At 44.7% G+C, this 27,602-nt stretch overlaps 1 protein-coding gene across 5 annotated transcripts in view; it reads right to left on the bottom strand.

Annotated features, from left to right (window-relative positions):
* The window catches only part of LOC145344009 (DENN domain-containing protein 5B), a 279,289-nt gene that overhangs the window by 236,760 nt on the left and 14,927 nt on the right, over positions 1-27,602 (bottom strand). The window contains exon 1 of one of the 5 annotated variants that reach the window (XM_080190664.1): positions 5,848-5,917. The exons of the other annotated variants lie outside the window; for them this stretch is intronic. Coding sequence (XP_080046790.1) covers positions 5,848-5,884 — 37 coding nt within the window. The 5' untranslated portion in view covers positions 5,885-5,917. Of the gene's footprint in view, positions 1-5,847; positions 5,918-27,602 lie in introns of those variants that run through there. 5 annotated transcript variants of the gene reach the window in all.

The following is a 27,602-nucleotide window of genomic DNA, read 5'->3' as shown; positions in this document are numbered from 1 at the left end:
GGAGATGCCAGCATAGCACTGGGATGGACACAGTAAGAAATCTCACAACACCAGTAGTCCAACAGGTTTATTTGGAATCACTGGCTTTTGGGGCAATACTGGGGAAAAAAATTACCGATGAGAAAAAAGTTACATGGAAGTCAGCAGAATGTGGCAACTCTGCGCTTGGGCAACGGACAACCTCTCGTGGACTGCACTCAGACCCCAAATAGGCTGCATGTGGGCCAGAGGTTGCCTTGCACTGCTCATCACTCGTCCCTGCCGCTACCAGCAACTATTTGACTTGGCTGTTTGACACGGCATGCAAATTAGGTTTGCTGTGGAATAGTGATGAGAACAGCTAGCTGACAACCTGCCCAGTGACAGAAAATAACCCCAAACACCCGATGTGAAGGTGCATGGAACCTGCCAGGATTTAACACTACGAGCCAGTCAGTCTGTGCCGTCAAACACAATGATACAAAGGAAAGGATATTATTCCAGCATGCAGCATGAAAACTAATAAAGTGCCTTCCTTTCTATTGGTCTACGGAGAGAGGATATAGTGACCTTGCTTCGCTGCTAATTCTTCCCAGGGGCAGGAATAAGGGTTTCCCTTCCTTGATAAAGCATTACATCATTGCAGTGAAATTATAAATGCAATTTAACGCTGCTTGAATTTGTTTTGTGGTTTGATCAGGCCTTTCTTTAGAATCAATCGTAGAATCCCTGCAGTGCAGAAAGAAGCCACTCGGTCCATCGAGACTGCACCGACTAGAAAGTCAAGATGCAACTGAGAGGGTGTGCATGGGTTTGCCAACTGCAATTAAATGTATTCCTGGAGATTCTTTCACATGCTAACCCCTACACTCCAGCCATTCATCAGCCAACACATCCAACCCTCGTGACGCACCGCCTTCCTACACCAACCAGAAAGCAAAAAGACTCATTACCCAACTGGATTGATGCTGGACTGTCAGCCTAACAGCCTCGGTTTTTCCAGTTTCAATATTTCTCTATCTGATAAGGAGAAATGTTCAAAGAAAATGACAGAAAAAGCAATCTTTTTTTTAAAAAAATGTGCCAGTGATTTGTCCCCAGGGTCGCACACTTCAGTGTCCTGAAGATCGATCCTCAATTCTTGAAGAGGCTGGGCCATCCTGGAATGTTGGTGACCCTAACTGGGGTATTCTGACTGATTTTGATTAAAGATTTGCATTTACTGGTACATAGCACCTCTCAGTTTGGGACATCACAGGACCAAGAGAGTACTTTTGAACTGCAGTCAGTATTAGGAAACGAGGCAGTCGAATGTCCACAGGAAACGTGCCCAAGCAGCCACGGGACAATGACCAGATGATCTGATTTAGTGATATTGGTTCAGCTTTGTGGACAGCTTCAATACCATTCAGACAATACCCAGCACCTTCCACCCCTGCCCAGCGCTCTCACCTGTCCAGCGCCTCCCCCCTGCCACAGCCCTCACCCTGCCCAACGCCCCACAAGCCTCCCACCCAGCCTAGCTCTCCCCCCCACAAGCCTTCCACCCTGCCCAGCTCCCCCGCCCCCCCACACCCCCCACCCTGCCCAGCTCTCCCCCTCCCCCACCACCCAGTTCTACCCCCCACACCCTGCCCAGCGGCCCTCCCCACATCCCACCCCACCCTGCCCAGAGGCCCCCCAACACTCCCCCAGCACTTACCCCCCCACCTTGCCCAGCTCTCCCCGAACAACCTCCACCCTGCCCAGCTCTTCTCCTCCCCCTCCCAAACTATAGCGGAGATGCTGAAATCTCTGTGATCATGTAGCAGGAGCTGGTGACCTCCTGAGCCAAGCGGTGAGAGTGCTGTCACTGCTCACATGTGAATGATGGCCTCTTGGGAGAGATAATAGAAGTCGACATAGCATCAAATCCTTACACTCGTCAACAGCCTCAGGAAAGGCTGGGGGTGGCGGGTGGGGGGGAGGTGGAATTGGAGAGAGAACAATCCCTCTGGGGTTTGAATTGATTACAATGATTTCCACTCCTCCTGTTTGTTGAGGATGGCCAGCAACCTGCCAGCTTCACACACCCAGCAGGGACTCTGTCCCTCCCCTCAGCTGTAATGGCAGCAACAGGACTTGTGTCCTGAATGCCAAAAACTACAACAGCGAGAGCCAGCCAAGATCAGAATCGCCTCAGTCAATCACTCGCTAATGGCTCTGTTACGAGATATAAGCTAGCATAGGACCAGCTGGGAGATATTGGCCAAAATTCTACCGTCCAGCCTGCCACGGGAATCAGAGTGGGCGAGGGGTAAACCATGGGAACGTCTTTGAGCTCAGGTAGGATTTTACGATTTTGGGACGAGCAAGGCCATAACATCCTGTCCAGTGTCACGTCCAAATGAAACAAACTGAAAGCAAAGGAATAAAACCTGAAACCGAGCTTTGGCTTTTCGATTCCAAGCCAGGGGAAAGAAGGAGACACGCGCGCAGACACAATTGCAAACAGATGATATCATTGCAGATGATGGATATCCCACTTCATTTTGTATTCCCACACTGTGAGAGGATGTGTGCGATCTGCTCCTTATCATTGCCCAGCCAGTCACTTCCCATGACGCTCGGTAAAGATGATTCAGGATCACGGGTTGTCAGGTGGGGGTCCCTGAGGGGAGGCCGAGTGATAGGGAGCCCCAAGGATGGCAGGCTTCTCTCAGTCAGGGACTTTGATGATTTTAAACTCTTTATTCTCTCTTGTTCATTTTCTACGTTTTTTTGTCACTATAAAATTATAGAAGGGTTTGCAGAAAGGTTTACTTTTGATTAGGAAGCACAGATTTTGGACATTAGGAAAAAGGGTTCTGCGAACGTGTCATCATTTACAGGGGGTGTCCGGGAACGTGTTAGTACTTGCAGGGGGTGGTTGGCAGTGTGTCACTATTTACAGGGGAGACGTGTGTTTGTATATACAGGGAGTGACTGGGGATCGTGTCAGTATTTACAAAGTGTTGTCTATATATAGAGATATATATATAGTTATCTATATATAGATGTATATATATATATAGACGATCTGGAGGAGGGGGCTGAATGTAGGGTGTCGAAATTTGCTGATGACACAAAGATGAGTGGAAAAGCAAATTGTGCGGAGGGTGTGGAAAGTCTGCAGAGGGATCTGGATAGGCTGAGCAAGTGGGCGAGGACCTGGCAGATGGAGTATAATGTTAGCAAGTGTGAGGTTATCCACTTTGGCAGGAATAATAGTAGGAGGGATTACTATTTAAAAGGTGAAAAGCTGCAGCATGCTACGATGCAGAGGGACCTGGGGGTCCTTGTGCATGAGTCGCAAAAACCCAGTCTGCAGGGGCAACAGGTGATCAAGAAGGTGAATGGGATGCTGGCCTTTATAGCGAGGGGGATAGAATGTAAAAGCAGGGAGGTCTTGCTGCAACTGTACAGGGCACTGGTGAGGCCGCAGCTGGAGTACTGTGTGCAGTTTTGGTCGCTGCACTTGCACAAGGATATTTTGGCCTAGGAGGGACTGCAGAGGAGGTTCACTAGGCTGACACCGGAGATGAGGGGGTTGGACTATGAAGAGACTATAAATAGACTGGGTCTGTACTCGTTGGAGTTTAGAAGGATGAGGGGGTATCTTATAGAGACGTATAAGATAATGAAAGGGATGGATAGGGTAGAGGTAGAGAGATTCTTCCCGCTCAGAAAGGACAGTAGGACTAAAGAGCACAGCCTCAAGATAAGGGGGGGGACGCAGTTTAGAATGGAGTTGAGGAGGAACTTCTTCACTCAAAGGGTGGTGAATCTCTGGAATTCTCTGCCCGTTGAAGTGGTGGAGGCTGCCTCGCTAAATATATTTAAGTCACGGGTAGATAGGTTTTTGGTAGGCAAGGGAATTAAGGGTTATGGAGAGAAAGCGGGAAAGTGGAACTGAGCCACTTCAGATCAGCCATGATCTTATTGGATGGCGGGGCAGGCTCGAAGGGCTGGATGGCCTACTCCTGCTCCTATTTCTTATGTTCTTATGTTGTACTCCACTCTGGTACAATTAACACAGGCAGAAAGAGGGATGTAGTCCAGCAGTCAGAATTTAGGGAGCTGGGAAGGAAATTAGCATTCAGGCCCTCAAAAGTAGGAATCTCCAGATTTTTCCCTATAAGGCAAGCAAATGAGCATAATATAGAAGGGTATAACAGGTGAACTTGTGGCTGGAGAAATGATGCAGGAGAAAGGGTTTTAAATTCTTGGATCATTAGGATAAGATCTAAGGGAAATGGGACCTAGAGAGAGCAGATAGGTTGCACCTGGATAGAGCCAGGTCTGAGTCTTCCTCAAAAGGTGATGGAAGCTAAGTCTTTGAATATTTTTAATGCAGAAGTCAATGGATTCTTGATAAACCAGAGTGTGAAAGGTTCTCAGGATTCTACTTCTGCTCTTAATTCACATCTGGTGGTTACTGGTGCCACTGGGGAGGGTTGTTCAGGACAAAATTCATAGAGTTATGGATAAACATGGGTTAGTTAAGGAGTGTCAGTATGGATTTGTTCGGGGAAAATCATATTTAACCAGTTGGCTGGAATTTTTCAAAAACGTAGCAGAGAGGGCTGATGAGGGCAATGTGGTTGATGTGATGTACTTAGACTTCCAAAAGAAGCAGATTTGCGAGCAAGGTTAAAGTTCATTGAATAAAAGGAACTATTGCAGCATGGATAAAAAATTGGCTGAGTCACAGGTAAAAGCTTCATGGTTAATGGATGCATTTCAGGCTGGAGATGGTTGTAGTGGAGAGCCTTAGGGACTAGTGTTAGGACCCTTGATCTTTCTGATGTAGCCTGGACCTTTGAACACAGGACACAATTCAACATTTGTGGAGCTCTCGCCACAAATGCTGCCAAACCTGCTGAGTTTCTCCATCAATTATGGTTTTATTTCAGCTTTCTGGCATTGGCAGTATTTTACTTTCATATTATCAGAAATGTTAGACTATTTTTTGGAGAGAAGAAGACCAAGAGAAATTTTGATTCAAGATAATGAATGTCTGGACAGAATAGATAGGAGAAACTGTTCCCACTCATGAAAGTATCGAGAATGAGAGGGGACAGATTTATTGGCAAAAGAAGCAAAGGCAACAGGAGGAGAATCCTTTTCACACAGCAAGTGGTTAGGGTCTGGAACGCATTGCCTGAGTGTGTGGTGGGGTCAGGTTCAATTAAAAGATTCAAAAGGGAACGAGACTGTTATCTGAAAAAGAAGAACATGTAGGATTATGGGCTAGTGGGGGAAGGTGGGGGGGTATCATCAGGTGAATTACTCATTGGGACAGCTGGTGCAGACACAATGGGCTGAATTGCCTTCTTCTATGCTACAACAGTTCTGTAGCCCAATCCATCACGCAAACCAGCCTCCCATCCATTGACTCTGTCTATACTTCCCGCTGCCTCAGCAAAGCAGCCAGCGTAATTAAGGACCCCACGCACCCCGGACATTCTCTCTTCCACCTTCCTCCACCAGGAAAAAGATACAAAAGTCTGAGGTCATGTACCAACTGACTCATGAACAGCTTCTTCCTTGCTGCTGTCAGACTTTTGAATGGACTTACCTTGCATTAAGTTGATCTTTCTCTACACCCTAGCTTTGACTAACATTACATTCTGCACTCTCTCATTCCCTTCTCTATGACAGTGTGTTTTGTCTGTATAGCACGCAAGAAACTACTTTTCACTGCATGTTAATAAATGTGACAATAATAAATCAAATCAGATTTGCTAACAAGGATTCACACGTGGGTGCTATGCCAGAGGATAACCAGCGGAGTGAACTAATGAAAAAACAAAAAATGTAAATGAACACAATTAACAATTAACTTACAAGTGTCGCCTTGTGACCCGTTTTGAGTAAACATCATAAGCCATTCAGCAGTTCATCATTACACTCTGTCATTCAGGACTGCAAACCTACTAAATGTTAACGCACCACAAAAACACTTTCAACGACAACACAGATTTTCAATTAACTGCTTCGATAGATCATTAATTGTGTAAAACATTGCCAAATGCTCAGTGCTGAGGAAGGCCTTCAGGGCAGAACAGAGAAGGAGCAATCGCTCTGCAGGCAAGGCAGAAGGTGCCTACTGACAGACAATCCTCCAGAATAAAACACATAGCAAAGCACAAGTGCCAATCCAATTTGGCATAAAGCAACAACAGAATTAGTGACGCCTTACACTGACACTGCATGAGGGTGGTGTACAATCCTTACACTTGTGTCAATAAATGCAGACTGGTCTGCTCTTAGCGTCAGACGGTGTGTGGCCATTTAATGATGCCGAGATTCAGAGAACAGGATCATGGAAGGAAGCAAATGGCTGGATGTATTTTGATTCAGTCTTTGAAGTGATTGTCAGCAAGATTTTACATGGAAAGCTGGCTTCTCGAGACCTAAAACCAAAGGGTTTTCCAAAGTTCCAAACTTGCTGTTTGAAAAATCAGGAGGTGCAGAAATGCAGGAGGGACAGGATTTCTAAGTTATCTATTGCAATTACTGGCTACTGAGCCATGGGTAGGATTCTGGTTCAGCAAGGGAGCTTGTTAAGAAAAAACGACTTACATTTATAGTGTCTTCTTCTTGACCTCGGGGGTATGCCAAAGCCTTTTAACAGCCAAGGAATTACTTTCGAAGTGTAATCATGGTTGTAAGGAGAGCTCAACATTGACACAGAATGATCCAGGAAGGGATGTTTTTGATTCATTTACGAGTTCTAGGCTTTGCTGGCAAGCTGAGCATTATTACCCATTCCTAATTGGTGAGCAGCCAGCTGAAACAATTGTACTCAGTGTGGTGTAGGAAAACCACAGTGCTGTTGAAGAAAGAATTTGTTTGATTTCAGCAACAATAAAGTAATGGCGACATAGTTCCAAGTCAAGATGGTGTGTGACTTGGGGGGGTACTTGCAGATAGTGGCCTTGCACTCTACTGGCCTTGTCCAACTGGATGACAAGGGGTTGTGGGTTTGGAAAGTGGTGTTGAAGGAATGTTACCGAGTTGAGCGCAATCTTAATGGCTGTTCATGCCACGTACCCACTGCAGCGAGATCGGAGAATTTGGAGCCCAGCCAAATCTCTCTTCACTGCAGCGGGATGGGAAAATTCCACCAGCATGAACAGCCATAACACTCCAACCATTACTGCCATAGTGATGGAAGGAATGTCGTTGTCCAATGGGGGAAAGATTGAACAAGTTGGGCCTTTACTCATTGGAATTAAGAATGGGAGGTGATCTTATTAGAACACACAAGATTCTGAGGAGCCTCGACAAGGTGGATGCTTAGAATGGGTTTCACCTCGTGAGAGACTCTAGAATAATGGGGCACTGTTTAAAAATAAGGGGTCCCCCATTCAAGACAAAGATGAGGATAATTTTCTTCTTTCAGAGGGTCATCAATTTTTGGAATTCTCTTCCCCAAAGTACTCCATTGGCAGTAAGACTCTTTGGGACTAATGGTGCTAAATAAATGCAAACTCATTCTCTATTCAAGTGGTGAGAATTATTCTGATCTTCATGTGATTGTCACAACATGCCTTAGATTGCATTTATTTTCACATTGTTCAACGCTTGAAAGGTTCTGAGAACAATCAGGTACCCTAACAGGGTCCCAGCTCACATGAGAATGAGGCCACTTTTGTTTTTACATTCTTCCCCATCATCTGTATGGTCTGCCCCTTGTGATAATGCAGTAATGGAGTTACAGGCTAACACTTTGATCCAATCACTACACAGAAATCCTGCGTGAAGTACACATGGATGCTATATGATACCAGGATATGAAGTGATGCATATCCTTGCCGAATAGTTCGCCAGCAATCATTCAATGCTAACGAGTGAAAAAAAGATGTTGTGTCCCAGTTCACCTTCTGGACAGTGACTGATCCCTGGGAAAACCATATCTGAATGTGGGACATTATATTCCAGACAGCCAGTTGGCCAAGTGCCTTGCGATGTCCAGCAGATGCAACAACATGCTGTATAAGGATATGCTCCTTCTCATATGAGGCACATTGATAGGAGCGGCAGCTCCAGACTAACACAGATTTGGATAATCAAGTCACAGTGTTTGCAATTTGAAGTGCTGTGGCTTCTTTGCCTTTTAACAGACCGGTTCTAAATTTCACTTGTCACAGAATCATAGAATCCCTACAGTGAACAAAGAGGCCATTCAACTTACCAAGCCTGCACCAACAACAATCCCACCCAGGCCCTATCCCCATAGTCCCACACGTTCACCCTGCTAAACCCCCTGACACGAAGGGGCAACTTGGCATGGCCAATCCAATTAACCAACACATCTTTGGACTGTGGGAGGAAGCTAGAGCAACTAGAGGAAACGCACGCAGACACGGGGAGAATGTGCAAACTCCACACAGACAGTCACCCAAGGCCGGAATTGAACCTGGGTCACTGCTAACCGCCATGCCACTGTGCTGTCCCTCATTTTATTTTTCATTTCATGCTTTAAAAATCAAGGTGTATGCATGTTTTCCTCACACTAAAACCTAGTTGTTTGAACGACAGATTGGGACTGAAATGAGGAGAAACGGAACAGAAGGAAAGAACTGATTCTGGGCTGAAAAACACTTACCAAAAGTGTTATTACACAATAGCTACTAAGCATTCTCCAGAAAATATTCTCTAATCGCTCTCAAGTACTGAGCCCTGCTGACTACTTCTGTTGAACTAATATTGAACTATTGACAGAAGTGGAAGCAAGTATTCAATGTCACGTCAAATAATATCTTGTTGTTTTGCAACATAAAGGACCTCTCAAAGCACATCACACTCAAAGGGACTATTATGCTACAGAAGGGTCATATACTCGCCAACCTGAAGAAACAAGGCACGAACCATTTTCATCCCTGAAGAGCGAGAACAATCGCAACTTGCATTTATATAGCACCTTTAAAGTAACAACATGTCCTGAGGTGCTTGATAGAACTCTCAGACTTTGTCACCAAGACACATAAGGTGATACAGAGGCAGATGGCCAAAGGCTTTTTCAATGAGTTGGGTTGTGAGGTGCATTTTAAAAGAGAAAAGAAAGGTTATGAGCTTTAGAAAGGGAATTTCAGGGCTTAAAGCCAAGACTGCTGAGAAGACTCAGCCGCCAAAGCTAGAACAATTAAAGATATGGATGCTTAACAGGCCAGAATTGACACGGAGATTTTGTGGTGTAATGGTGAATGAATAGATTTACTAATAGGAGGATAAATCTAACACCCCTGCGTTAGAGTAAAATCACATGCTAGCTAATTGCTTACAGAGTGAACTTTACACTCCCTCAAGGATTTGAGATCAGTAGAGCTTGCCAGTAAGGTTGTTTACTTGTTAGAAGAATAAACAGACAGTTTCTAGCTGGGAGATAACTGACAAGCTTTTGGGTGAAAGGTTTAATAATACAAGATTGAAAATTAAACAATGTTCTATGTACTGACTAACTGTGTAAGCAGTCAGTATCTTTGACTTGGAGATAGCTGAATTAGAATGTTTTCCCTGTGACAGTTTGATCAAGGGAGTGTGCTTCTTCAGACGTTTCTCTGGTGTCGTTCCCTCTATGCTTGAATCATGAATAAACGATTGTAAGCTGCTCTTGGGCCTCCTGTGGTTAAGTGGAAGAAGTCCACCACAACAGTGATGTTTGTCGGACTGGAGGAGGATTACAAAGTTAAAGAGGCAAGAGAAAAATGAAGACGTTGGCTTGACTAGGAGCCGATGTTGGTCATTGAAGCACAGGGGTGATAGATAAATGGGTCTTGGTATGAGTTAGGACATGGAAAGAGTTTTAGATGATTTCACATTACAGAGGAAAGAAGCAAAAGGACAATGTCATATCAGAGTGCAGCTGAACAACACATAGTAACATTGCATTCGTGTTTTAAGAACAAAAACATATTTGTACACAATGTCAGAGAAAATCTTAAGCGTCTTAAAAATCCTTTGCACTGCTACAAGATAAAATTATTTGCATTTATGTAGCACCTTCTATGACTGCAGGATGTCCAAATATGCTTCACATTTGACCAGGTATTTTTGAAATGCCTTCAGTTTTATAAGGTAGGAAACAGAACAGCAATGAGGTAATGACCAGACTGCCTGCTTTAGTAATGCTAACTGAAGGATTAAGATTGGCCAAGACATCATGGAGAACCCCTCTAATCTGCCTCAAAATAGTTCCATGGGATCTTTAGTGGCAATTTGAGAGGGAAGGCTGGGCCTTGCTTTAAATTTCTCATCCAAAAGATACAGCCTTCATGACAACAGCACCTCCTCAATGCTGTACTGCCTAGATTTTGTTCCCAAGTCTCTAGAGTGGGAGTTGAAACCACAACTTTGAGTCAGAGATAAGAGTGTACGAGTTGCTTGGGGACTTGTGCCTGTCCGTTCAGGGAAATCCCTGTGCAGTGGCCCTGGTGCAAGAGGCCTGGCTGACAGCAAATCTCACAACAGCACAACCCACAAGCAACATCCACACGGAGATCCACATAGGCTCCATGAACTTAATGCAAAAATCACGTTTCTTGCAGAGGATTCTTATTCTGCTTTATATTCCAGACAGACATCACTTCGAGCTTAATGCAGGCAAAGTTACAAAGCTGACTGTTCCAAATGAGGATGAGGTGAAACAGGCTAGGTTCAAATTTTGTCAGCAAAGCCACTTAAGATTCAAGATTTCCCAGCATGAACTTTGGCACTATTAGTGGCAATCATGCTGGGGACTGCTGGAGGTTGTGACACCAAGTTCAAAGGGCAATCCTGAGTACTACACTGAAGGGACTTTGCTCATTTATATGAGTTCACCGTCAATCAACAACACACACAAAGCAGCACCCTCCACCCAGAATACGTCCAAATAATGCATTCAGCAACTTTCTAATGAATTCCAAGACACTGGTGTCAGCTGTCACTCAGCAGCAGCACACGTCTCCGAGTCAGAGGGCTGAAGGTTCAAAGCCTACTCCCAAGACTTAATCCTCGGTTGTCAGTCAGGAAGACAAATTCAATGTTACCATTCACTTTTAGAGGGCTAAAATACAATAGCAGGAATGTACTGCTGAGGTGTATAAGACTGTGGTCAGATCCCATTTGGAATATTGTGAGCAATTTTGGATCCCTTACCTAAGGAAACATGCTGGCCTTGGAGGTGGTTCAAAGGAAGTTCACAAGAATGATCCTAGGAATGAAGGGTTTGTCACATGAGAAGTGGTTGAGGAATCTGGATCTATACTCAATGGAGTTTAGAAGGATGAGGGGGATCTATCTGAAACTTACAGAATACTGAGAGGCCTAGATAGGCTGAACATGGAGTGGATGTCTCCACTAGTGGGAGAGATGAGATCTCAAGGGCACAGCCCCAGACTGAAGGACACTCCTTTAAAACTGAGATGAGGAAGAATTTCTTCAACCAGACGGTGTTTAATCAATGGAATTCATTGCCACAGGGGGCTGTGGACACCAGATCATTGAGTGTCTTTAAGACGGAGATCGATAGATTCATGATCAATAAGGGATCAAGGGTTGCAGGGAGAAGGCAGGAGAATGGGGATGAGAATCATATCAGCCCTGACTGAATAACGGAGCAGACTCGATGGGCTGAATGGCCTAATTCTACTGCTATGTCTTGTGGCACTTTAGCATAATACTGAGGGAGCACTGTGTCTTGGGATGAAATGTTGAACCAAAGCACCAGCGATCCCACAGCATAGAAAAACAGCAGAGAGTTCTCCTTGCTGCCCTAGTCAACATTTACCCCTGCTTATTATCATTATTTGTGGAGGCTTGCTCTGCAAAGATTTCCTGCTGTATTCCTATGTTACAATAGTGACAACACTTCAGAAATACCTCATCTAGTGAAACGCACCACAGGATCTCCTGATGTCAAGAACTATACTATAAAAAAATGCAATCTCTTTTCCTTTCTTTCCACTGTCAGTCAACAGACCACTTTTAAAAAAGACTCAAAACAATTATAATTTAAATTACATTTACAATTAGTCCCAAACTCAGTAATTGGTGAGTGGGAGGGGCAGTGAGAGGGAGGGGGAGGGGCAGTGAGGGGGGAGGGGCAGTGAGAGAGAGGGGGAGGGGCAGTGAGAGAGAGGGGGAGGGGCAGTGAAAGAGAGGGGGAGGGGCAGTGAGAGAGGGGGGGAGGGGCAGTGAGAGAGGGGGGGAGGGGCAGTGAGAGAGGGGGGGAGGGGCAGTGAGAGAGAGGGGGAGGGGCAGTGAAAGAGAGGGGGCGGGGCAGTGAAAGAGAGGGGGCGGGGCAGTGAGAGGGGGAGGGGCAGTGAGAGAGAGGGGGAGGGGCAGTGAGGGGGGGAGGGGCAGCGAGAGAGAGTAATACCTTCACTCTGTCAGTATGATACAACCTTAGAGGGAGATGGAGGCTTAAAAGGAAAATGGAGGTCACATTTACAAAATGACACATTTTTTCTCTATATCTATGTCACTCTCCCCAGCACTCTCACTAGGGTGACATTTTCTGCATATGTTTTGCAGTGGCAGAGGTGGCCCAACATTCACTGGAGGCTGGATCTTCCGGTCAACGTGTTTTCCCAATGTTCACGTCCTCCGCAGCTGGGGGGGGGTCACCATCGGCAGAACCAGAAGATCCCACTGGCAGGAACAGCCAGAAACGTCCAGCCACTACCTCTGCAGCATTTTCAACAAAAATAAATAAGTGACCTGGTCCAGGAGGTGGCACTCTCACCTCGGAATCAGAGGTTGTGGGTTCAAGCCCCATTCCCAGGACATGGCCACACAATCCAGACCCACGCAGCACTGCAGCACTGAGGGAGCTGCATTGTCCAAGTTACCTTTACTCTGATAGAGTATTAAACACAGTAAAAAGTCTGACAACACCAGGTTTTAGTCCAACTGATTTGTTTGATAGTAAACTCACAAGCTTTCGAGGGGACTCCCTCTTCGTCAGGTGATTCACCTGACTTTTTGTCAGACTTTTTACTGTGTTTAGCCCAGTCCAACGCCAGCACATCCACATCAAGAGTATTAAACAGCAGGCCTCTATTCCAGCTAGATGGAAACTACCCAGACCTGGTACGATATGAAAAAAGGACTGGTGGCTTGACCGACTTTCATCTCTCAGCCAACAGCACTGAAAAAGCCAAGGATGATTGGGTCATTTATCTTGCTCTTTCTGGGATCTTGCTGCACACAAACTGGCCGTAATGTTTAACAACATAACCATTATTGACTATAGCTCAAAAATAATTCAGAAGAATGTGGGTATGTCTGAGAACAAAATGACACTAAAAAAAAGTCTTATTTCTTTCTAGGAGACTAATAACAAAATGCGTTATAAAATCGAGCTCTTCTCTCTGGCCAGCTGAAACAGCGATAACAAGGCTTCCCTAATAGTGGCTCAATTCCTCCGGTTTCAAATCCAAATTTGTTTTGTTAAAAATAATGAATGTAACTTGCCATCTCCTCAGGCTGGCTGGGAACTTGGCTTCCCACCCGCCAATTCCAGCACTGGAAACATTGCTAGACATCCCATTAGGCAGCAAAAGCACTGCAAATCCCTTCATGCGTAATCTACATGCAAACAAGGTGCAGGCGCCAGGCAAGCACCCCAGGCATTGCTGAATAGAGGGATCAAAGTAGCTTCCAATCAGCTGTCCAGCATCTCTTCCCTATGGATTTAGGCCATTAATACCAGAGGCACAGACACCCAGACAGAGCAAGCTGAATAAGTGCGATGATTCTTCTTCTTAGGGTGATTTACTTCCACTCCAGGTCGAAGCGCTAATAAGTCCAATGTCATCTACAGACACTTTTTAAAAATTAATATACAGGATGTGGGCATTGCTGGCTGGCCAGCATTTTTGCCCATCCTATTTGCCCAACAAAATATGGTTGCGAGCTGCCATCTTGAACTGCTGCAGTCCCAGAAGTATAGGCACACCCACATTATTGTTAGGGAGGGAGTTCCAGGATTTTGACCCAGCGAAAGTGAAGGAACAGCGATATATTTCCAAATCAGGTTGGGGAGTGACTTGGATGGGAACCCCCAGGTGGTAGTATTCCCAGGTATCTGCTGTTTTTGTCCTTCTAGATGGTAGTGGCTGCCTAAGGGACCCTGGTGAGTTCCTGCAGTGCATCTTGTAGATGGTACACATAGCTGCTACTGTATGTTGGTGCTGGAGGGATTGAATGTTTGTGGCAGGGGTAGCAATCAAGTGGTTGCTTTGTCCTGGATGGTGTTGAGCTTCTTGAATGTTGTTGGAGATGCACTTATGCAGGCAAGCAGAGGGTGTTCCATAGCACTCCTGACTAAATTAGGTAGGGTACAAAATTGGGTGGTCAATCTAATCCAGTCAGTTTGCCACTGAGTTGGAATTCTAATTGATCTAAATTTGAATCTGGTAGCGATGCACACTCCCAGAACACCAGTTAGCTATTCAACTATGTAGGGCACTACAGAACTCATCCTGCCTGAGCTCATGCCCAGGCACATTTACAGCAAGCCTTACTGCACTTCCTCGTCACTAACCCTGGGCTCTACAGTCAACAGCATCAGCACCACTGCTGCCTGCGTTAAATCAGCAAATAAAATCAGTAATGGGGGTGCCATTTTCTGGCTGGCATCCAGAAAATGTAACTGAAGTATGACTGGCACCCCCCTTTCACCTAAGACAAACCTATCCCACATTCCCTCTAGGCTTAATTCTCATGTAGGTTAGTGAACTTTTAAAAAAGGGCCTTCCAGTTTGCAAGGCGACAGGCCTTGAATTGTTCAATTCCATGTCCATTTTGCATTAATATTCTTGACGTTCTCTTAAAGAAAAAATTCCACTTGCTTCTTTCTCATCCTCCACTAGGTAGATTTTCACTGTTGGGTGATACAGAACTTGTGTATTGCTGAAAAGCTTTTTGTCTTGCACTCATCAGGACAATTTGCATGGATACCAAGTCCACAGGGAACAAATATTCATACCTCAAGAGAACAGAGCGTCAATTGGAAGGCAAATGGACATCATTGGTAGAAGTGTTACCAAGAGGAATGCACCAGTTGGCTGATGACTGATACAGTTAATTGCAAAACATTGTCTAAATTCAAACCAGGCAGGTTGACCCTGACTGGACAAGGCACTGCCCTGGGGAACGAATCAAAGAATGGCTATTTTGTTACTGTTCCCTTTTTATTTGGTATTCTTGCAAATTGTCTGGGTAAGTCCATGCCACATGCTTTCCCAGCAATACTCAAGATGTGGTTTTCATAACGGGACCTTGTCAGTGTTTCCAAGAAGTGCCAGGGAGAGCTTCAATCTTTGTGGGCAATCCTGGGAAAATGTCAACCTTTAGGGGATTTCCCCAGCAGAATGTCACCATTTGTGGGGAATCCCTGATAGAATGCCAGTATCTGTGGGGAATCCCTCAGAGTGTCACTATTTGTGTATGAGAATCAAATTCTGAATACTATAAGCTGCAGACAGATCAATGGGAAATGTTAGCAGGCGCTTGGCAGGTCAGGCAGCACCCATGGACCGAGAAACAGATAACTGATCAGAAGTCATTGACCTGGAACGTTAACTCTTGTTTCTCTCTCCACAGATGCTGTCCTGGCTTGTCAAGTGTTCAGAGGAATGTTTTGCAGATTTCAAGCAGATGGGGTATTTTGCTTTTGGCTGGTCTGTTCAAATTAAAAAGCAGTGAGCGTATTGTTTAAATTAGGAATTGCATTACTGCACACATGCGCGCACACACGTGCACAAAAATAGTTTACTGGATTCTTTCCACAGCAAAACAAAACCTTTTGAAACACTGTGCACTTTGCTCAAAGAACGCCAGTCCACAACAATATGCTCAAGTATTCAATTAAAATTGGATGGCAATGCTGAACTGCCTCCTGTTACTTACTGCTGCCGTGTAATGTAATCCATTATATTAATCATAAGCCTGTAGCACAGACTCACAGCAGAAAGCCGTCTAAGCAAATCTCTTTGCCTCTTGTACTTACAGCGTCTACGTAAGGTTATGAGATATCCCTCAACGTCATGTGTTTCTGGCCCTTAAACGAGTGATGGATGAATCAGGAGTGCCTCGGGCAAGGACGTCCAGTCCCCATTTGTCTATCCAGCATTCCCCCCTCAAACTCATTCCTACCCAGCAGCAGACTCTGCGCATCTTCAGCTGAAATTGCCAACACTTGTTGGCGTTCACATCAACTGTAGTGAGGGAGCTTTCCAGCTCCTCATGCAAGTGGATTTTTCCTGCACGTAAAGAAAGGCCTGCATTTCTAGAACACCTTTTTATGAACAAGACATCGTGAAGTGCTTTACAGTAAAAATAGTATTTTCTTTTGAGTGTAGTCACTTTTGGAATGTATTTTTTAATTTATTCAAGGGAAGTAGGAGTTACTGGCAAGACCAGCATTTGTTGCCCATCCTTAATTGCCCTTTAGAAGGTGGTGGTGAGCTGCCTACTTGAACCGCTGCAGTCCCTCTGGTGTAGGTACATTCACAGCGCTGTTAGAAAAAGAGAATGTGGAAAATGTGGCAGCCAATTTGCACATGCAAGTTCCTACAAAGAGCAACGTTATCTCATAATAAGTGTTTCTGAAGTGACGTTTTGAGCTGGGACAGAAAAGGAGGTTCCTCTCCTCTGCTTTTTCAAGACACTCACCTGATGAAGGGGCAGTGCTCCGAAAGCTAGTGGCTTGTGCTACCAAATAAACTTGTTGGACTTTAACCTGGTGTTTTGGGACTTCTTACTTCAAGACAATGCTATAAGAAGTTTTTCCACCCAACAGACAAGGGTCTCCGCTTAATACAGAAACTGCAACGCTGAAGCACTCCCTCAGTATTGCTCTATAGGGTCAGCCTAGATTTTGTGCTCAAGTGTCTGACAGGAGCAGTTAGTCATGATGTGGATATGCTGGCGTTGGACTGGGGTAAACACAGTAAAAAAGTCTTTTTTAGCAGTTAGTGCCAGAACTGGACCCCACTGTTCCAAAGCTTGATATGTCTCTCTGGACAGAAGCTAGGTGTGGATGGGCCAATGCCTTCACTTAAAAGCTGGGGTTTTGCCCACAATTTGACAATGACTGAAATGTTCAAATTCCTCGGAACAGCACCGAGGAATTTCCAGAGTGACGCAAGACATCAGTCAAAAAAACTCAGAACCACAACTATATGGGACTTTAACCTCAGATTGTAATCAGATTAACCACTGTTGTATGACGACAAGGTTCCCATTTTATAAATGGGGAAATACATTGGTTTTTATTATCAGCAGATTTCACAATGTTAAGGATACATTAACCCATTGTTTTCTCATGTTGAGCATTAAGAAATGAACCAGTTTATCATTAGTGGGAAACAATGACTGCATCTCAGGAATGTGATACATTACTGGCATTAACAAGGTATGCAGCTACCTGGATAAAGCTTTGTAGTGCATTGCACCCTCCCCTCCCCTTCACTGCGCCTGAGTAATTCATCCAGTGACAATTCAAGCCCCATCATCAATTTCATTCAATTCCCACAACATCGCCATTGCTCAATAATGGCAGCTCATCTACACACCTTTGCTGAAGTCTATATTGATGAAAAATATGAGCTAAAGAGACGCAATTCTTGAAGTCGACCCCACTTCAAAAACTCAAAACTCCTCGCGTTTAGGATGCCTTTAATGAAAGGCATGTAAAAAAATGAGTCTCACTTCTTCTCACCTTCTTTTGATCCTGTTTCCATCCCCCTTCAAAAACCATGTTTTCTCTCTTTTCTCATACATTCTTTTATTGCTTTCCCCTTCTCTCACTTGCTCCTCAAGACACAGAGCCCCTGCTATAACAGAGCACTCCCTGTCTGAGGAAGGGCACAGAAGTGTGAGAGTCAGTTCAAATGCTGTTCATTCATCACTCCTTTGCTCGCTGACCTAACACTGACTTCTGCTCTGGCAATGCTTTGATTTTAAAATTCTTATTCTTGCGTTCAAACTCTCCTGTGGCCTGGCCCCTCCGACCTCTAACTTCCTCCAGCCTTACAAACCTCTGATATTTCAGCATTTCTCCTATTCTGGCCTCTTGCACGTTTGCCATTTTTACCCATTCAGCGTTGCAGACTGTGCCTTCAGCACGTAAAACTCCGGAATTCCTTCCCAAAACAAATCCACTTCCCTCCACCTTTAAGATGCTCCTTAAAATCTACCTCGATGATCACTCTTGGCTTGCTTGTTCCAATATCTGGTGTGGCTCAACATCACATTTTCTCTGATAATGCTTCTGTGCAGTGCTGAGGGACATATTGTGAAGTTAAAGGTGCTAGCTAAATGCAAGCTGCATTGGGTTTATCCTAGAATCTCTACAGTGCGCAAGGAAGCCAATCGGGCCATCAGTTCTGCACTGACCCACCGACAGAGCATCTTACTCCATCCACCCCTCCACCATCTCCCCATTCCGTAACCCCATGTACTTAATGTGCTAATCCCCTTAACCTACACATCTTGGGACGCTAAGGGGCAATTTAGCATGGCCAATCCACCTAACCTGCACATCTTTGGACTGTGGGAGGAAACTGGAGCACCCAGAGGAATCCCTCGCAGGGAGAATGTGCAAACTTCACAGTCACCCATGGCTGGAATCAAACCCAGGTTCCTGACACTGTGAGAAGCAGTGCCACCCTTATAAAAAACAGACCACCAGAACAAAGGCACATTGCTCTTCTCACTCACTTCTGAGCACTGATCTGGGAGGTTACAAGGAAAAGCACAGGGATAGGGATACCAGGGGAGCAATGAAGGGGTTAAGTGATTCTGTTGAGTCTCAAGTCCTCTTGAGAATATAGGACTCAAATACAAAGTCCTGTATTTGAGCAGGACTTCAAATACAGAGATAAAGACTTGGAATTTAAATGAAGCTAAACAGCAAGAATGGAAATCATGGTTCAGAACAACCTCTGAGTGCTGCATCATTCTAGCTGAGAGAACATTGTCAACATCACAACTGCAAGACTGTCTCATGCTAAATAAGGAGAGGTTTTAATGCCAGATGTTGAAGCTGCTGTTAGCAGCTTGGTTTCATCTTTCTTTCATATTTAGAAACAGGAAAAGATTTACATTTATTTGTGACATGACAAGGCATCTGAACAGGTTTATCAGTCAAGCAAACATTATTTGAAGAAGTGTGGTGGCCACTATAATGTAAATATAGCAGACAATTTGCACAGAGCAAGTTCCCACAAACAGCAATGACGAGGCAACTTTTTCTGTGGTATTGATTGGGGGATAAAGCTGAGCCAAGACAGCAAGAAGAACTCTTCATCAAATGGGCGGCACAGAGGCATAGTGGTTAGCACTGCTGCCTCACAGTGCCAGGGACCTGGGTACGATTCCCAGCTTGGGCCACTGTCTGTGTGGAGTTTTCACATTCTCTGTGTCTTTGGGAGTTTCCTCCAGATGCTCTGGTTTACTCCCACAGCCCAAAGATGTGTGGGTTAGGTGAATTAGCCCTATTAAATCTCATGTCATATTACTCCCCCGTAGTGTGAGGGGGACTAGCTAGGGTTATGGGGATAGGGCATGGGTTGGATGTGGTTGGTGCAGACTCGATGGGCAGAATAGCCTCCTTTTGCACTGTAATGACACAAATTTTTTATGTCCACCACTTAACCTAGAACCATAAAAGTTTTCACAATGCAGAACAAGGCATTTGGCCCATCAAAAGTGCACCGACTCCCTGAAAGACAGCAACTTTGACAATGCAGCAGTCCCTCAGTGCTGGACTAGAGGGTTAGCCTAGTCTAGATTAGTTTCCCAGAGTAGGGCTTGAACCCACAAACACTGATTCAGAGGCGTACTTGCTACCACTGTAGTGCGAGTCAGAAACCCAGAGCAGGCGGGCTCAGAATAAAAATGGGGAACCTCAATATTATGGAATCTCAAGTAACTGGGGCAATACGGTGGCACAGTAAGGAGCATTATCCCCCCCACAGTGCCAGGGACCTGGGCTTGCTTCCCAGCTTGATTCACTGTCTGTGCGGAGTCTGCACTTTGCCCCATGTCTGCGTGGGTTTCCTCCGGATGCTCCTGTTTCCTCCCACAGTTCGAAAAATATGCTGGTTAGGTGCATTGGTCATGCTTAATTCTCCCTCAGGTGTACCCGAAACAGGTGCCAGAGTGTGGTGACTAGGGGATTTTCACAGTAACTTCATTGCAGTGATAATGTAAGCATACTTGTGATACTAATAAACTTCAAACTGTCACTGCTGTGCTTGCAGATTTACCAAATTGATTTGTTATAAAAGAGATTCACAGATCATTGATCAAGGCTACAGGGTGTGTAAAATGCGCCCATTTTAAACAATCAGTTGGTTCCCTCAAGCATCAAGTCTGTAAGATGCCAGATCTGTTTTTGACGTTGATTGCTGCAGACAGATATTCTTGCTGATCACAATGTTCTTCTTGTGCTTATTCTGGGAGTGATTCAATACCCAGCTCTGGTGCAGCAATCCAATCAAGTTAATGCACTTTGTGGTTTGCATGCTCCAGTATTTCTGTTTTGCATGCAACTACTGTAACAGATTTGCTTCCATGGCAGAAGACACACAAGATCTCCTCCCCTACATTTCAGCATGTAGTTCTGTAGGTAGCACTCTCACTGGAATCTGAAGGTTGTGTGCACTGCGTAGGCTTGAGCACTCTATCGAGGTTGACACTCCAGTTTAATGCATTTTTAAACAATTAATTTACAGGATGTGAGTGTCTCTAGCTAAGCCAGCATTTATTGCCCATCCCAAATTGCTCTCGAGAAGACGCTGGTGAGCTGCCTTCTTGAAGCGTTGTGGCCCATGTGGTGTAGGTACACCTGCCATGTTGTTCGGGAGGAATTCCAGGACTTTGACCCAATGTCAGTGAAAGAACAGTGATATATTTCCAAGTCAGGATGATGAGTCTTATTGAGGAGAACTTCCAGATGGTGGTTTTCCAATTTCTGTTAATCTCATCCGTGTAGATGATAGTGGGTCTTGGGTTTAAAAGGGCCTGTCTAAGGCACCTTGGTTACTTCCTGCAGTGAATCTTGTAGATGGTACACATGGCTGCCACTGTTCATTGACCATGGAGAAGGGAGTGAATGTTTGTGGATGGGGTGCCAATCAAGTGGCTGCTTCCTCCTGGATGGTGTGGAGCTTCTCGAGTGTTGTTAAAGCTGCACCCATCCAGGCAAGTGGAGAATATTCCATCTCACTCCTGATTTGTGCCTCGTAGGTTGTGGATAGGCTCTGGGGGTTAGGAGGTGAGTGACTCGCTGCAGGATTCTGAGCCTCTGACCTGCTCTGGTAGCCACAGTATTTTTCCTGGTCAATGGTAACCTCCAGAATGTTGATAGTGTGGAATTCAGCACTGGTAACATCATTGAATGTCATGGGGCGATGGTTAGATTCGCCTTAATTTGAGGTTGTCATTGCCTGGCACTTGTGTGGTGTGAATGTTCCTTGCCACTTGTCAGCCCAAGCCTGGATATTGTCCAGGTCTTGCTCTTGGACATGGACTGCTTTGTCGGAGGTGCAGTCATTCAGACAAAGGACCCCCTGGGCAGGCCAAAGAAAGTGGAAGATATGAAGCTAGAACTGGAGAAATGCAAAGCTCTCAGGAGGTTGTGGGTTATAAGATCATAAAGAACTTCAAAATTAGGAACAGGATGCAGCCATATAGCCCTTTGTGACTCCTCCCCCATTCAATGTGATCTGATCTTGATTTGAATTCCATTTTCTTGAATGTTCCCCCATTAAGCTCAACTCCCCCGTCTTTCCACCTTATCCATTTGAGCTGTGAAAGTATTCAATTATACAGCCTCCAGAGTTCTCTGGGGTGAAAGAACGCCGTAGAATCATGACATTCGGAAAGAAGAAATTCCTCTCCATATTCAATGGGTGATCTATTATTTTCAAACCAAGTCCAAGGTTAGATTTCTCATGAAGAGAAATATCCTCTAAGCAATATCCCACAGAATTAAACTTTCGGTTCTACTCAAAGCCTTGGCTAAGATCACAGCAGGCTGCTCCCTGCTCCAAGAACACAATTTCTATCCAAGCAATTTAAGACCAAATGATTGGGTTGTCAACTAATGTCAACACCAGCTGGTACAGAAGGCAAAATTTTATCTTTTTTCAACTGACGAAGAAGTCAATTTTTGTTAAAAGACTGGAACCCTACTTTTACCCAATTGCTGACCTACCACTGGCTTGCAAAGTACATGCGCTAACTGTTGCATACTTGGTTCATGCCACCCTCCATTGGTTTCAGTGAACCTACATACTGCCATTTCTTATTACAAGGACAGTGGTGAGAGATCCACATTTCCTGTGCCTCTCACCTCTGAATCAGTCCTTGCCTGGTTCCAGGTTTTAATTACAATATGCTGACAGGACTGGACAAACATGTCTTGGCCCCAGTAGAGATGCATTGATACCAAAGCGCCTCACCATCCACTGAAGGAGGTTGCGTACATGGCCAATTGTTTCTCTTTAATGGAGAGAGATTCCTACGCTCCCTTATGGACCATGGCTAATTACTTACTTTACATTATATCAATTTTCATTATGTGTATTGCTGGAGATTTCATCACATGACTTGTCCCCCACACTCCAGCCATTAATTGGCCAACACTTCCATCTTTGTGATATACTGCCTTCCTACACCAATTGGAAAGCAAAACGCTCATTACCCAATTGGATGATGCTGGACTGTCACCAAACAGTCTTGTTTTTCCCACTTTCAATATTTTTCTATCCAGTAAAGAGAAATATTCAAAGTAAACAGCAAATAAATGCAATCATTTTTTTAAATATCTCGATTTTTCTCCGGGAATGCACACCGCAGTGTCCTTTAGAGATTGACCTTCAATCCCTGGAGACTCCAGGCCAATCCCTGAAAGGTTGGCAACCTTACTATTGAATGTGGTGAAATACAGTTCAGTAACATCCACACCAGTGGCCAAGAGTCAAGCTACTCAAGACATTAAGCAGACATCAAACAGTAATTCTTCTCTGTTTCACGTGGCCTTGCTCAACCATAGGCATGCCAGAGCAGGCCTAATTATTCAGAGTGTTGACATGCAGTTGTAGAGAAACAAAAGGCCCACTTCACTGATTTATAACTTTAACAGGACAGTGAGAACCCCGTTTGATATGTAGTCTGTGCAACATTGCATTGGATTTGGGTTAACAGTAGGGGGAAGTTTTCCCTGCTTCAGTGAGTGAGCTGTGAGCACAGAAATCTTAACGTTGAAGAGCCAAGAGTGAAGGTTTACAGTATAGACTATCAGATCTAAAAAGAGGTAAATAGACAAAATCAACTTAAAAGTATGTACAGCGTTTCACCACCCCAGAATATTCTAAAGCACTTTACAACCAATGAGGTACTTTTGAAGGAGTCATCATCATTACAGTTAACTTGTGCACAGCAAACTTCTGCAAACCGTAAAATGTAGTGTTGATTAGTTGCTGGAAGCTGGAAGTTATTGAGGAAGGTTAGGAGCTCCAGTTTTGTGTCTGTGTAGACTAGATTGGGGCAGGAGCAGTGAATCATGTATGAACTGCAACAACTGATAACTCTCCACAGACACTGTCAGATCTTCTGAGATTTTCCAGCAATTTCTGGTTTTGTTTCAGATTCCAGCAGCCGCAGTAATTTGCTTTTCACAACTTCTATTTATTCACCAAGGTCAGGAAGATGATGTAGCAACCACACGTTGAAATTTAGGGCCAGGTTTGGCTCTGCTCTCCGATCAGATAGGCAGAGGATTTTTTAAAGTAATATAACAGTCAGGCACAGATTGTTCAATTACACAGAAATAGTCAGACTGTTACCACTTCACAGGACTGTCACAGTGCAGAAGGAGGCCATGTGGCCCATCGTGACTGCACCAGCATTCCAAAAGAGCAACTTGTGAAGTGTCATGCCCCCACCTTCCCCATCCCCTCCACTCCCCGTAACATTCTTCCTTTTCAGATAACAGGCTAATTCCCTTTTGAATGCCTTGATTGAACCCGTCTGCACCACACATTCAGGGAGCGCATTCCAAACCCCAACATCTCGTCCCATGAAAAAGGCTTTTCCTTTTCAGTCCTTTGAAACAGATGGCACATTTGCAGGCCGCACCGACTGAAAAAAGGCTGTGCAGAAGTACAGCATAGACAAAGCGCTTTCGCATATGACATCTGGCCAGTCTTGCAAAGCCTAATCCTGCCGATACTGAAGCCAACTGTTCTCTTGTGCATTAGAATAGTACGACCGTGAATGCAAAGAGCTGTCCTACATTCCCTCGCTCACTGGAGAAATTCCAGGCATATTTCAACAGACAGAATCGGAAGCCATCTCATCGCCTATCAGCATCACTTGACAACCCTAGGGTGACTTGTTCGGCTGCATCATGAGACTGTCTAGCCCAGTGAGTGTGATCGGCAACTTAGGCTAGTGAACGGGCCGCACAAGTGGCCCTCCTTCATCTCAGTGGGCCATAGAATCAGACTTGTTCACTAACTATGATCCCATGAATAAGACTAAATACAATTAATACATGCCGAATATTTCATAACAAGTTATAGAAAATGCTTACTCATTCATATATTAATAGATTTGTCATCAACTTCAGAAAGACGCACAGGAAATGTGTGACTTTCACAGTCAATGTTGTGCGTAATCAGCATTTCACCAACAAAAACAAAAAATACTGGAAAATCTCAGCAGGTCTGAAAGCATCTGTGGAGAGAGAATAAAGCCAACGTTTCAGATCAGGATGACCCTTCATCAGAGCTGACTCAAAATCATCTTGTCTGGAAACATTGGCTCTATTCTCTTTCCACAGAATTTGACAGTCCTGCTAAGATTCTCCAGCATTTTCTGTTTTTGTTTCAGATTCCAGCTTGCGCAGTATTTTGCTTTTATATTATTGCACCTCACTTCACCTTGCTTTTCATGTACATCACTTCAATCGTATCGGTAGGAATAGAACTACGTGCACAGGAACCAGCAGAATTGGTAACCCTGTGCAGGGGCAGAGGTCAACAAAATGTCTCATGGGTCATGTTCAGAAACCAGCTGGGCCTCATGTGGCCCCTGGGCTGAAGGTGCCCACCATGGCGTAGCCACACCGAGTAAATGTGAGTAATGGGGCTCAGTCAGGGCATTGCCAAAGTGAAACCATCTTGTTAATTCTGCCACCCTTCCCTGGCCTGTCATACATGTGACTTCAGTCTCATACCAATGTGCAGTCTAAAATGGCCATTCTATTCTCCAGAGCAACCAGGATGCATAATAAACACCAGCTTCAACACAACACCACATCCCCAAGAATGAACAATTCAAAGGCCTCTCAGTTCTGACCCTATGATCAACTGCTACTGACAAAGAGCAGAAAGAAAGAAAGCTTCACAATAATTCCAGAATCAGCTGCAGCTCACTGGATAGCACTCTCACCTTGGAGTCAGAAGGTCATGAGTTCAATTCCCTTTGGGAGGTCAGCGATCTGAGCCCATAATCTAGGCCAACAGTCTGGTGGTGTATTGAGGGACTGGCTGCGACAGACCCAGGGCCAGTCTCTCCTGTTTCCTGACACTATGTTGAAGAGGAGCAGGGAACTTCTTTCATTGTCCTGCATTATATCTATTGCTCAAACAACACCACAGTGCTGTTGCTTGGAACTTGCACTCTCCCCCTCCCTCTCTCTCTTACACACACTCTCCCTCCCACATGCACAGAATACAAATGACAGCAATAAACTGGTCTCGACGATGATGAAATTCAACCGTAACGATCACTGACCCTAACAAATATTACATTATATCTCAGATAGAAGGACCCGAGAGTCTCAGGCTTCACAGAAGGTGCTGCCTGATGATCCTTGTGACAATGTCACAGCCAGGCAAGTGGAGGAATCACTGCTGCCTCAGCAGGTACACAAAGCCCAGAAATCTGCTGGTCATAGTGAACGATCCAGCAGAGAAGTCACTGATCAGGCTGGCCCAGCAACACTCTGAAATCTGCCTCCCACAAACTTTGAGTAGGCAAGTCATCTGTAACCACCAAAGGAGAGGAAGAGACATTTGTATCATCCAATAACACCCATGGAACTTCACAGCACAGAATATGATAAATTCCTGCTGAATTTCGACTTAGAATGAATCTGTTTTACTCACACTGGTTTCTACATTCAACACATACAAGCCAGCTCAGCAAGCAAAAGACAATAGTTTTTATTATCCTTGCTGATAGAAGTGGCCTGTTTCTCTCATATATACATCCAAAACACTGTTAGTTTGTATCCTATCCTGCAATGTGCTGTGTGCAACCCATTCACTAGGTTCCAGTCTCAGCAATCTTCAAATTTCTAATCCTCATGTTTAAATCTATGGCCTCTCTCCCTCCATATCTCTGCAGCCTGACTCAACAACTACGGATTCTTGATCACCATTGGCATGCCTTCAGCTGTCAAACCTCTGGAATTCCTTTCCAAAACATAAAAACCAAGGAACAAGAGTGGGCAATTCAGCTCCTCAAGCCTGCTCTGCCTTCCAGTACAATCATCTTACCCCTAACCTCCACCTTCCTGCCCACTCCCCTTAACCCTTCATTCCGCTACTAACTAAAACCTATCTATCGCTTCCTTAGCTTTGTTTAGTTTTCCGGTGTCCATCGCACTCTGGGGTAGAGAATTCCACAGAATCGCAATCCTTTGAGTAAAATAATTCCTCCTCCTTTCTGTTTTAAATCTGCTACTCATTAGCCTAAAATTATGGCCTCCTGTTCTAGCATGTTCAACAAGGGGAAGCATCTACTCTACGACAGCCCTGTCAATCCTCTTTGGCATCTTACGTACCTGAATTACGTCTCCCCTCACTCTTTAACTTGTATGCCTCTTCATCTTTCAGAAATGACATCCCCACCTTGAAGGCTAGGGTCACTTTGGTTTCTTATACAATAGAATTATATAATGTTACAGCATGGAGGGGGGGGGGGGTGACTATTTAGAACCCTCATGTTGGTACCAGCTCTTTCAAAGAATTAACCAATTAGTTTCACAGTTGTGTTTCCCATAATCCTACAAATGGTTACTTTTCAATAATCGATTTGAAAGTTTTGAGTCAATCTGTTCCCATGGCCCTATCCAGCAATGTACTCTAGATCAAATACCTGGCTGTGAAAACTTTCTCCTCTCTCCTGGGCTGCTTCAGTAACAACCATTCAGGATCATGCTGGAATATCTGGGAAAGATTAATCTCCCGGACTGTGCTGGAAGAGAAATCTTACAGGAATAAAATAAAGCGTGTTCCTTTCATCTGCTTTACAGCTTTTTTTGCGCTAATTAATTAGTTACAGAAACATTGGAAATGGCAGAAAACAGACCGTCTGACAGGCAGATGAAAATCAGCCAATCAGGTTGTGAAGAGCCTGCCCACTTTGATTGGCGCAAGAAGGCAGTGATTGTCAGGTGACTGAGGCTGGGAGTGTGGAGGAATGGATGAACCGTCACCCTGGTCGCTCATAGTGACAGCTTTGTTAATTAAATTGCAGAACACAAAGAAAATGGCATAGTGTACAGACAAAAGTGACACAATGGT

This window comes from Carcharhinus amblyrhynchos, chromosome 6, assembly GCF_965287045.1.
Source record: "Carcharhinus amblyrhynchos chromosome 6, sCarAmb.v2.hapA, whole genome shotgun sequence".
In the NCBI taxonomy this organism is placed as follows: domain Eukaryota; kingdom Metazoa; phylum Chordata; class Chondrichthyes; order Carcharhiniformes; family Carcharhinidae; genus Carcharhinus; species Carcharhinus amblyrhynchos.
This window is presented reverse-complemented; position numbering and strand designations above follow the sequence as displayed.